Consider the following 13,613-nt stretch of genomic DNA (forward strand, 5'->3'; position numbering starts at 1 on the left):
TGAGGTTTTATACATTTGGATTCAGTTTAATTATGATCTATCATTCTTTTTTGGGAAATGTTTGCATGCAAGATGCATGCAAGTCTGTCCATAATTTAAAGCATGGAGGCATAGTAATGTTGACCTAGTGCATAGGCATTCACTTCAGCGTGCTTTGGGAAAATGGTGTTAGAAACAGCAGACAGGTCTTAATCTTCCTTTTAAATAATACTAAGTCATCCTAAATTGTAAGGGCAGCCCAAAATGCAGACAGCATGGTACCTAAAATTAAGGAACATAAAAATAATCTTAACATGTCCTCTCTGTGGCTAGCACGTAAAAGCTATTTTCACTGTTGAAAGGCTGGCTGGCCTATAGAAGAACACTGGAAAGCAATGTTAGATATTGATCTTGCTATATCCAGTGAGGGAAAAGCTAGGAATATGATTCAGCAACCTTAAAAATATATTTGAATCGAGTCAAGTAGTTCAATGTGTATAATCTCCATAGCAAATATGGCACATGATAAACTTTGATACAACAAATAGAAAACACAGGTGGATGTTAAGACACATGTTTGAGTAAATCCTGTGGCAGTGGGATCTGGCAGTTCATCTCCAGATTTTACATTTAGCTTATTTGTGACAAATTGTAAAGAGTCACTTTTTAAAATTTCAGCAATCATTTGGCCAGCCACATGCACCGGACTGAAACATTCCTTGATTGCTGATGAGCAAAGGCTGATTCTTAACCACCTGAATGAAGGAGTGATAGGTCTTGGATGTTCATTGGTGAGGCTTGGGCAACAGCAGATTATGTGGTCCAGGAATTCCTTCCAGTAAGAGCAGAGACAGAAACCTATGAAGAACGTGTATATTTCTATTTTTGTCATTGTTCGTCTAAATTGAATCAATAACATCTTGATATTGTCATTTCCAGTTTAAGTTGAAATGATGTTGAATCTGCCAGGTAGTATGTCATAATTAGATTTGAATTAAAAAATAAGGAGATAACATGATTTAAAGTATGACAGGATGAATTGTCAGTGACAAAGGAGTAGAAGTGTAGTTGTTTTGCTAGTAGTTTGAATTAAGCCTAAAATAAAGCATCGTCCCACACCACTGACTTCTATAACTATGTAGTTGAATGGCGAGATTTTCCTAACGGGTTACAGATGATTAGATAATTCTATGAGCTAGATCTCAGTGAACCCTATTGAGCAATTTTGACGTCCAGATAGCTAAATTAACTGACTAGTTAAATTAAATTCCAGCCTCATTTGTGCTTGAGAATTACATGTGGGTAAAGAAAATATGTATTGTCTCATCAGACATATAGGGAGCAATTGTATCATAGCAGTGGCATAAACCTGGCTTTAATTTCATTTAACTGAGGCTTCAATGAAGGAGCTGTTAGATTACAGGCCATCTGATGGAAGTCATAATGCAGCTCACTGCTTTCTTTTTAATGTATTTCTTCTTTTTGTCTCTGAAATGAGCTGTAACTGTTGACGTTCCAATGGACATTATTTTGAATGTTTCGAACATTTGTTTTATTGTAATTTATTACAAGATGCAAGATGTTTGTTTATGTCCGTTTAGAAACTAAATGGTCCTCAGAAGCAAGCATCTTGTTGATTCCAGGCCTAAATGTTTGAGCCATACTTCATCTATTTTCTCAAAGGCCGTGCAAAAATCAATGAATTTAATAGTAAAGGCCAAACTCAATGATGTTGTTAGAGTTCTAATACATATTAAGGGACAACACATTTTTAAAACTTTTTTTGTCTCTTTCTGAAATTCGGGAAGGCTGATTTAAATGAGCCTTGCAACTTTCACCCATCTAATAATGTCCCAGGGATCAATCAATCAAGTGTTTGTTGGAGCGCGACTACTCACCCGTAAGGGTCTCAAGGCGAGGGATGTGATAACTGAAACAATATCAAAGACAGAGGCATAGATTTTGGGGAGGCGTTTTTGTTCTTCTGGCAGGATGGCCAATCGGGCTGTGCCCTAAAACAAAATTAAATTAAAAAGGGCCTCCTCTGTCACAGGCGCTTGTCACATGACTTACAAACAGTCCCCCTTTGTGTCCTCCTTCACAGAGGGCATATATTTTTCATATTCATATGAGCTCCGACAAAGAATAGCACCTGCCATCTATACAAAGGATTGCTCTGCAAGTCATTCCAAGAAGCTCTAAAATTGAAAAGGCGGGATTTGTTATTTAATGCTGAAGCTAATCACTAGCATAGTGCTTGGGAATTGCTTGAGTATTAGGGTGTCTGAAACTTGCTAACATTGTTAGAAATGCGTATATTGTTCTCACTGAGCGTTTCATGTTGAATAGCTTTTATTTTGCTCCATTCAAAACTTCAGAGGTTTCAGATTTCCACTGCCTTTGCGCATATTATAGTCTCATTCTCAGCTGTTTCATGAGCTGTTTCTCAACCCCAGCATTGCTTCTGTGCTTCAGCACTCATTTGACTTTTCTCTACCTTCCAGAATGTTTTGCATTTTCTTACTGTTTAGTTATTCTACCTGTATTGCATTTTACAAAGTCTCCTTAAGATCATTTTCCTTTTGACTCATCTTTGGTATTATAAGGAAAATAATTAGTGAGGTCTATTCAAAACATATATCCAGTATGAATTGATTATTATTCATTGTGACAATTCTCTAAGTTCTTAAATATAAAAAAATTACATTATTATTCAATGAATGAACTGTTCTTTTTTCACTTCACTTCAATAGGCTTTATGTTGACAATATTGTCATAAAAGCAAGTACAACAAAGCATTCATAATTTGACTACTGAATAGGTCTTACAAGTCAAACTATCAATATGTACAAATAAAAAAGTCATAAATCATTTCAACCTAAAAAGCTCTCTCATCATTAATACCTCCATGGAATCCATGGAATCACATAACATACACTGATGACATACAGTGATAACAGTGATAACATGATATATGATATATTAAGTAGCAGCACACAGAATGTCACAAACCACAAGACGAACCATACAGGTCAGGAAAATAATAAAGCCTATTCAAAAATGATTGTGATAAAATGTTATTAATACAGTATAAATACAAATTAAAAGAATTCACACAGTCGGAGTCTGTAAATACCCTTTAAAAATCAGATCAATACTCTCTAAGGTCTTAAATATTAAAGAAATACATTGTTATCCAATGAATGAACTGTTCTTTTTTTACAGTTGACAGCATAGGTTGTTTGCAATATTATCCAGAGTTACACCATTACCCATACATAATAAATGAGGTGACAGCATGTAAGCACCAAAGTGGAGTCCATTATTGGTGTACCAAATTTCCTTTTGCATAAATACATGACATTTCATTGACATTACAAGCAAATCTGGCACTCATCACTATATTTTACAGTAAAAGTCATATTTTCAAACATGAAGATGCATTTTGTGCTGGAAAAAAATAGAGGCAAAACAGTAGAGCATTGAGTGGTGACAACTCGTGGTTTGGCCGTTCCCGTCCTCCTACACAATCATTTTTCTGTGACATGGCATAATCACGCAATTTAGGTCATTTTACTTCGTGAGTTTAAGGTATAGCCTAGATTTGTGTATCACAGTGTAACACCGAGTGTGAGCTGCTGGTCACAATTTCGAATCCTGACATGGCAGATCCTGCAAATCGAGTCTCACAAAATTGAGTTATAGTGTGATCTGTCATTTATAGTTGGTAATATTGACTCCAGTGCTATAAGGAGAAAAACGTTATTATTAACACTTTACCATTCAAAAGTCAAGCAATCTCTACTCAGTAGCAACCTGATGCAACCCTGCAACAATCCCAGATTCAATGCGGAGGAACTACCACTGCTCTGTATCCTTCTGAGGTGACTTATTTTCTGCTTATACATTTCATATCAGAAAACAAAAATATAATCAGATATTTGTCTTTCTCAAGTAGAGCTACCTGACACAGCGACCCCAGAGAAGAGTGCAGTCCAACACTGACACTTCCTGCCAGTACATATGCACCCTAATGAAACTACGTTTCCAGTGGCTAGTAGAGAGAGAGCTGACATATTTAAACTAAATACATTCTATTTTATGTAAAACACATGCAAAGTGCAGGTGTTTGTACCTGTGTTTGCATGTGTTTGCACATTAAAGCCAGACAAGGGCACAATAACATGTGGAAACTCTTTTACATCTTGTATGAACAAATACAGCGAGATCGACAAGTAGGCAACCATGCACATATTTACATTTTAATAGACATGTGAATATGCTTGGTTGCAGTAAAGTAGCAGAACACTGGTTTTTATCCCTGTTTTTCATTTTGAACCAAAAGCTTTGAATTTAAAAGGGACTGCCAGGTTGATGTCTACTTATTTCTATTTAGTTTTACAATAAGAACATTTTTGTGCTCAATAATGTTGCCATTACAGGATACAACCCAAACTCACTAAAAATAAGTGAGAGGCACAAACGGAAGTCTCAGAAAGGAGGCACCTGAGTACAATGCTTGTTGAAAGCTGATGCAAAATAACACAAGAACATGTTTTTGTTTTTCTCTATTTCGAGGCACTGGTCTTTCCTAACCCTTTCCTCAGGGCTTTCTTTAGCTCCTGGTTTCGAAAGCTGTAAATTAGCGGGTTAAGCATAGGAATTATTATCATATAGAAGACGGATGCCACATTGTCCTTGGCCATTGAGTGGCTTGCAGTGGGCTTGGCGTACATAAAAATAAGTGTGCCAAAAAATAACGTGACACAGACAAAATGGGAGGAACAAGTGGAGAAGGTCTTCTTCCTCCCCTCTGAGGAACTTATCCTAAGAATGGCAGACACTATATAGACATATGATATAAGGACGATGATCAAAGATATCACTATGAGTCCACCTGCCATCGAAATCAGCACTAATTCATTGATGGTGGTATCGGAGCAGGCGAGCTTCAAGAGTGCAGGGACATCACAGAAGAAATGACTGATCTTATTCTCCTTGCAAAAGGGCAAAGTAAAGGTGAAAACTGCATGTGTCAGTGAATTGAAGATTGCAATTACAGCTATGATTACTAGAAGATAGAGACAGGTTCTATTGTTCATTATAACAGGATAGAGCAAGGGATTACAGATAGCTGTGTACCGATCATAGGCCATCAATGCCATCATAAAAACATCAGAACTTCCAACTACATATGATAAAAACATCTGTATTGCACACCCTGTAAAGGAAATTTTCCTCTGCATCCATAAGAAGTTGACTAACATGTTCGGGACAGCTACAGAGGAAAAAGAGATGTCTACAAAGGCCAAACTACAGAGCAAGAAGTACATGGGGCTGTGAAGGTTATGGTTCATTGTGATCAATACCATGATCCCAATATTGCAAAGAAGGGTAATGCTATAGACCAGGAGGAAGAAACAGAACAGAGGAACTTGTAGTGCCGGGTCTTCTGTGAGTCCTAAAAGAATGAACTGCATCACACGGGTGCTGTTGACTGTTGGCATGGTTATCAACAATAGATCCTGAAAGGACAGAAGAAGGTATATAGAGATGTGAAATTCTAGAATACACTACTAAACACCAATAGTTATGTTATTTATTGATATAAATATCGTAAGTTTGTAAGCAAAGCATGAATTTGTTCCATGACCATTACTCCAGGGGCCGTATTACATAAGGTGCCCCGGGGGTGCAACAGGCGTTTGTCTCCTCTTTGTGTGCCCCCGGGACACTTTGGTATTATAGAAGGGGACGCAGACACTTGTGCGTCCCCTTCTACAATACCGATAGTGCTGGAGCTCTCAAAGCGCCAGCGCTATCAACAGAGGATGTTCCCTCATTTGCATAGGGGCGTGCCCTATGCAAATGAGGGAATTCCTTTGACTCTGCACCCGTACCACATTACATTATTCTTCCCCTGGGTGTGGGAGATCAATAGCTATTTGTTTTTATCCCCCGCCATTTTACCTGGTAGTGATGGACAGAAAAAGGATATTTCACTATCTGCTCTACATAATGCATGCATTGTAATGCCCTTCCTCCTACGTCACCTACTCCCACAGGCTATAGGCTGAGACTGCATTGACAGAAAGTGGCATTTCTCTTGACTCTAAAGAGAATGGGCGGACCATTGCTTTTGCGGACATGGTACTCCGTCAAATTTGTGATGGAGTACCCTGTCCACCAACCTCTAAATATATCCAAAAGACTGCGCACAGAAGGTGAATATACACTTAATTATCATAGGTGAATGTTGAATGTAGGGGGAAACACATACATGAATGATGGACGCAGAGAAAATTTACTAAAGTGAATATTTGGGAACAAACAACAGACTCCTTGTTCAGACTTCTTTATTAAATTTGTCTAATTCCTTTTCGCACTAGAATAATCAAATGTTGCAACATTATTTGTTTTAGTTTTTAGTTCATCTTGGAAATTAACTGTTTATTGTGGCTTGGGAGCGATTTGAGGTCCTCTAATTATTTACATCCTTTATCATAAGGACAAAACCAGCCTACCAGACCCAAAATGAAAAGAATAGTTTAAACTGAATATGCTAGCTTCTTTTGGAGCTAAAATATGTGATGATATAAAAATAAGCCACACTGCTACATTGCCTTGGCCAGAAAGGTGTAACAAATTAGGTTATTAGTTGTGAAGGACGTGGGTCCTTCACAAGTAATACATCATCAAATGCCCTTTTACTGGGAGCTAACTGCTCCATTGTAGCAATTGACTTTCTAAGGGTAGTGAAGCAGAACAGGCAAAGGCCTATCAGGGGAAGTGGTTTGGGATAATAACTCCAGCTCGCTGCTACACAACAACACGCAATATATTATATCCAGTCAGTGTTTGTTATTTAAAAAAGAAATCACTTTTATTATACACCACTACTAAATACTACAATTTACACATAGACACAATAAAGTAGATGGACATACCTATGCTGACACCCACAAGTATATTAGATGCAACATAACAACATTAGTGGGTGCTGTTAAAAATAAGGTAGGCCTACTGACTTTGTCAGCATGTCACCACAACGGTATAAGCAGAGAATGTTTTATATTTCAACAATATAAGACCACTGACCTCAACAGCAAAGTATCAATATACAATTCAAGGTATATTCCAAGGAAAAAGCTTCTTTTTTGTGTGGTAACACACATTTTTAGGGAAATATGTTGCTGTGTATTTTTTACTCTGTTTTCTGGAACTCTGCTAACCAGGTCTCAGTGCATGTGCTGCTCTGCCCTTTGAAACATGTCAATATTGGTCATATTGACAAATTTAACTTACTTATAGTAACTAGCATATGGAAAACGTGTACCACAAGCATGTAAGCCCAAATCACTGGTGAAGTTGTTTATTCAATATATCGTAAGGGAAGGGTAATCTCTGGCACATAATGTGTGCAGGTCTCTGAGTGACCAAGCCCTGAATGAGGTGTGAAAACTGCAGTGAGAAAAGAAACAAAAATTCTAGGTGTGGGGAGTTGTTATTGTTCCTATGACCGGATGGCCATTTGGGCAGTGCCTAGGCACTTGAAGGACTTTAAAGAGGCATGCTATATTGCAGGCAAATATTAGCTGTCACCTGTCCAGATCCCTTTCCTTGTTCATCCAGTTTTACCATCTTGTATTTAGGCAGAAAGGGGTAAAATCTCTCATTGGGTCGAACCTGGTTCGTGCATCTGACCCGAGCTCCATCACAGTCAGCCTCAAACATACCTAGGTCCCGGTTTACAGAGACCAATGGACCTGAATTGGTGATAAATGCTTTTCAGCATATTTCTATTTCAAATCTCAAAAACTCAGATTTGTTTACCCTTTTTGTATAGTCGTTTTGGTGTCATTTTTTCCATTAAATTGTTCTCTATGGGTATATAGGGGAGTTGACTTGTTATTGTGTTGTGTTGTTTACTTTTTAACTGTTTTGTTACTACTAAATGTTTTACACATTTTCTTAAGTTAAGCCTGTTTGCTGTATGTCATAGTTACCAGGGATGTATATCCGGTTTAAATTACTGAAAACTTTGCAGGGCCTAACGATATACTGGCACATGCATCAACCAAAATTGTCCTCGCTAAAATACTGAATCGGTAAAATCGTCCGTTAGCGAGTGCCAAACAACCGATTCCAGTGCATCAACCCCAATAGCGAAAAAAATAAAGAATCGCTAAAATAATCCCCATTACATTAAAGAATCGCAAAATAAAGAATCGGAAATAGCGAAAACACAAATAGCGCCTGGCAATAGCGATTAGCAAATAAAGAATCGCTAAAGAATGCATCAAAAATCGCTTATACCGAAAACACACAAACTCGCTATTTAGCATGAACAGAATAAGGGGAATCTGAACCAGGAGGTAAAGTTGCAGACACACACAAAAAAAAAAAAAATTGTCAAAGTGTACCACAGGTGTAATTAATCAGAAAGCCTTCAAAAATGGGCCAGGAGACCCCGTATCCTTTTACAAAATGGCAGCCCTCTACGTGCTCGCAAGGAGGATGAGAATAAATGCAGCAGCACAGCGCAGGAGGAGGATCCAGGGGAGGGTATTCAGAGTGTGCATTACATTGTTGGGCCAAAATGAGGAGGAAGTATATGACAAGTACCGTCTCAATTGTGCCATGATTATGCACCTAATTGCTGACTTGGAACCACTACTGAAGCACCAGACACGTAGGACCAATGCCATACCTGCGCACGTCCAGGTCCTATGCAGCCTGCACCTCCTGGCATCTGGAAGTTTCCAGGGGGTCGTAGCGGTAGCGGGAGTCATATCACAAAGCGCACTTTCACGCTTCTTCCGTAAATTCATTGATGCCATGCTGACAATGATACATACCCACATCACCTTCCCCACAACCCCACAGCAGATGGACCAGACCAAACAGGAATCCTACCAGGTGGCCCAATTCCCCCATGTCATAGGATGCATTGACTGCACGCATGTCCCCATCTGTCCCCCCTCAGCCAATGAGTACATCTTCCATAACAGGAAGTCCTATCACTCCATCAACGTGCTGGTCGTGTGCAATGCCAAGCACATAATCACGGACATAGTGGCACAATTTCCAGGGAGCACACACGACTCATTATATTCAGACACAGTGGCATCTACAGGCGTCTGCTCAATGGAGAATTCGGAGAGGGACTCCTGCTTGGTACATACTCATACCTATTCATTAAATCAGTATCACACATGTATTAGCATTACTGCCGCTAAACCTTTGCTTCCCCCCTGTAGGTGACAGTGCATACGCCTTGCGGGAATATATCCTCAACCCAGCAACACCACAGGAGCAATGCTACAACGCGGCACATATTAGCACCAGAAATGTGAACATTCGGGATCCTGAAGAGTCGCAATATAACCAGGAGACCTGCTGCAGGATTGTAGCAGTATGTGCCATGCTGCACAATGTTGCAACCATAAGGGGGATACCCATAGAGATGGACAGAAACGAGAACGATCGGGATGACCAACCACCCGCACAACACCGACAGTCACACGTGCCAAACACAGCTGAAGGTCAAAGGAGGCGGACATACATCACACTACATCATTTCAGAGCCAGGTAAGAAAGGGCCATGACAATATATTTTGCTAATGTTTACTTCACATGAGCACTTGTCAAAGTGATGTAACATGAGTAGAATAAATTACAGTGCTTCTGCACATTGTGGGGAAAACATATCCGTTGGCATCACAGGAGTGCAAATGCAAAATCCAAGTGGCCCATGGTTACACCACCATGGACAGGGATGCGGGACTGAATGTCTAGTGCTGCTTCCCACGTACCCCCAGCCTCCTGTCCCGTGTCTCCTCTACCTCGCCACGCTGTGTGTCTGTGGCTGTAGAGCTCCTCGAACTGCGCCTCCCCTTGCAGGTCTCCGGCACGGACATGCTGCTCACACTTGATGCGGCCTCACTGCCCTCCTCCACTCCCAAGTTGCTGCCACTAAATGTCCCTGACTGTAAGTGTTCCACTGCAGTGGTCACCTGGTCTAAGGCCTTCGCTACATCCCCACAGTAATGGCCGAGGCCCACCTGCAGTGACACTGAGCGGCGGGACAAAACTGCAATGCTGTTGCAGAGCTTTGTGATGGCCCTGGTAGATGCAGTAGTACGGAGCAAGTTCTGCCGATGCCTCCTGTGCTCGCTGTGTTGTCCTGCTAGGATGGCACGGGTGAGCTCCTGTAGGTTCTTATTGATGTCCCGATTGCCCTCAGCCACAACTGTGGTCATGTGCCGCACAGCGTCTGTCAGAGTGCACATGTGTTTTGCCAGTTTGGAGATGTTGAGGTTCATTGTTCTCATGTGTCTCCCCTGCAGGCGCTGAACATGCAGCATCTGGGACTCTACACCACCATAGATGTTCCTTGGCTGTTCGGGGCGCTCTGCAATACTGCGCTTGGACCTGCGCCGCTGTGTGACTCGACCACGTGCTGGTGGTGGGGCTGGCGGTGTGACACGTGTCTGACTGGGGACACTTGTGGGTGCTGGTGTCGGCTCTGTATCCATCACCTGCAGGGAGGGGCCATGTGCCCTGCGTCTTGGTGGTGTTGTCGGTGGTGGTGGTAGTATTGTCGCTGGTGGTGGTGGTGGTGGTGGTATTGTCGGTGGTGGTGGTGTGGAATGACCTTCCTGCGGAGTCTCTCCATCGGTATCTGCCGGTGTCTCGGAGATGATGAGGCGCCCACTGTCATCAGAGTCCACCGGAGATGCATCTGTGTGTGAAACAGTGCATTGTTAGTTTATTTTGCGACTACATCTGTTTGTCATTCTGCATTGATTTCCTACAATAAATTAAATATTTAGACACACAGTTGGGCCTGTACTGCTGATCTCATTTATTGTGCATTGTTGATCATACATGCACACTTGGCTAACATGACTACAACTCCCATGATGCAATACTAATGTGAGGGTATATGTGTTATGCACTTCTCCCTGCACACTGTGAATGACCTGGGGGGGATGGGCATGGGTATACAATACACAGCGTATAGGCGCAGGCATGCATCTTACCTTGTTCTGTGGTTGCTGCGCCGGAGGTGTCCATCTGGGTTACTCCGATGATTGCCTCTGGCTCAATGGTCCCCTCAACGAGCTCCTCCAGGGCAGTGTTGGCAGGTACTCTGGATGGCCCCCCTCCTGTGCCAGCTGCTTCCTTGACCCTTTCGGCAATTCGCTCCTTTGCCCTCTTCCTGAGGTCATACCACCTCTTCTGAAGGTCATCGATGCTGCGGTGCATCACTCCTACAGCATTCACCCTCTCCCTAATGCGAAGCCATATCTTCCGCTTCTCGGCTTTGGGCATCTTGAGTGACAGCTTCCCAGACAGCTTATCATGCTTGCTGCTCACCCCCTCGATCAAATGCTCAAGTTCCCTGTTAGAGAACTTTCTCTTCCTCTTCCTGGGCATGTCTGATGTAGCAGGTGCATTCTTGTCCATCCTGGATGGAGGTAGTCTGGATGGGTTTTGAGGGTGAAGCATCTTGGCTCAGCTTGTATGCTCTGCCTCCTCCTGTGAGCTCCTCAGGGCAGTGAATGAGGGATGGGCTGGATGACTTCCTGGTTGTGATGTCATCAGCCCGCTTCTTGTGCGACCCGTTTTTAGCGAATTCATGATTTCCGAAATCGCAATTACCGAATTCGGTAATACCAAAATCGGAAATTGCCATTCTTTATTTTAAGGAATCGCTATTGTGTTTTCGGTTAGTTTTAGCGATTTTTAAGGAAACGCTAATTTTTACCGAATCTGTACATGCATCACGGAAAGCGAATCCTTATTTGCGATTCCTTATTTATCGCTAATAAGGACTCGCTTTTCGGAATTTTGATGCATGTGCAGCATAGCGACATTTTTACTTGTGGTGGAGTTTCAGATACCCCAACTAATTTTTCACTTTCTCACAATAACCAACTATTGAAGTCAAAGTAAGCATTACCAACATTCAGATGCATACATTGTACCGTTTCATAATCATCCACCAACATTATCAATGTAGCACTGAATTGAAAAACAACATCACCTTTTTTGGCAGTTTCTGCACCCTGATTCCTTTTTGGTTTAGGGGTGCCTTGTGCACCACAGGGCACCCATAGGCAGATTTTCCATGCTGGTGGCAGCGGGTGGCCCCAATGCCACTAGGGCCTTTAACAGCTCTCTTCAGGCTTTTCCGGTCCAGCACAAGAACTCAAAACAGATTCTCCATCTCCAGCCATGGTAGGAGACAACTATCCTTGTTTGGACACCTTAAGTGGGAGTAAAGCTGGTTGGCTTTGGATTCAGTCCAGACACTGGTAGAGTATTTTTCTATGTGCGTTCCCTGACACCACAGACCCAGCATTAACTTTTTCTTTTGTGTCCTAGAGGATGGAGTCCATGGGACACTTATAATTGTGTGGAGCCCCAGGGTGAGTCCTGTGGCCCAAAGTTGGCTTGAAGAAAGAGTCCCACAACCACCCTTCCCCAACAAAAGGGTTAAGCTATTCCACTGTCCCCTGAACCCTGGCCCACCCCTTGGATTGTTTAGAAATCTGTGGTTGAGAGCCATGGCCATTGTTCTCTATTTGGGGCCCCTAGGCCACCAAACTTTAAATGCTAATTTGTGAGGCCAATTTATAGACATTGGGGCTCTTTTTGCCCTGGATGGCCAACCCTAGCCACTGGGAGCCTAGTCTTCAGACCTCCTTGCCTCTAAATGGCACATTTCATTGGAAGCTGGTTTTCTGTCTCCTTGTCCTCTGCCTGGGGGCTCCTGGTGCTTTATCCTGATTTTTGGAAAGGGGCTTCTTCGGTCCTGCTGGAGCCAACTAGCAAAACACCCCCCGCCATATTCTCCCAGTCCCTCAATTTTCTAGATACTTTCAGGGCACTTAAGTGTCAGAGGAGTCAGGGTCAGTCCACAGACCTTGCAGGGGTGTCAAGTGAGGAGATATGACATGGGTATTTAGCTCACTAAATGATTAGAATGGCACACCTTACAATATTTTTGGTGATATAATAGAGCCTATCTCCCTTGTGTCATAAAAGAAAGTGATATGATAGGATCATTGATCCTGGTGTCTTTACAGAAAGTGATATGAAGTGAAAAAAATACAATACATATTAATTAGGAAAACAACATAAAACAAAGTGTATTTCATTTACCACTCATAAAAATAACTATGCTTCTGCCATGATGTAATTGGTCCGAAACCAGAAAAAGCCAGAAATGAAGCCATCACATAGCTTCATGCTTAGGCATAAATTTGGATGCCAAGGCAACACATAGGGCCCGATGCACAGAACTAACTTAAGACAAAACCCTAAACTTACCACCATTTTGGTATTCACAGAAGGCACTTAATCATTTTGGTATTCACAGAAGGCACTTACTCATTTCAGTATTCACGGAAGTTAGGAGTCCTAGCTTTAGGACTCCTAAATGCCTTCTGTGAATACCGAAAGTCTTAAATTTAGGAATTTTCTTAAGTTAGTTCTGTGAATCGGGCCCATAATGTGCTAACCACAACTATCATGTTACACCCATACCAGCAATATACATAGGCTCAAAAGCTTAAATACATATGCTAAAGCAAAACCCCATATGCTCAGCTTATGTTAATTAA

The 13,613-nt window shown here is 41.7% G+C and overlaps 1 protein-coding gene across 1 annotated transcript; it reads right to left on the reverse strand.

The window, feature by feature from the left end:
• Positions 1-4,547: 4,547 nt before the first annotated feature.
• Positions 4,548-5,486, reverse strand: LOC146853900 (olfactory receptor 5AP2-like). The gene has a single exon (XM_085650440.1). The coding sequence runs from the start codon at positions 5,484-5,486 to the stop codon at positions 4,548-4,550; it is 939 nt and encodes a 312-aa protein (XP_085506566.1).
• Positions 5,487-13,613: the final 8,127 nt, after the last annotated feature.

This window comes from Triturus cristatus, chromosome 4_1, assembly GCF_964204655.1.
Source record: "Triturus cristatus chromosome 4_1, aTriCri1.1, whole genome shotgun sequence".
Classification (NCBI taxonomy): domain Eukaryota; kingdom Metazoa; phylum Chordata; class Amphibia; order Caudata; family Salamandridae; genus Triturus; species Triturus cristatus.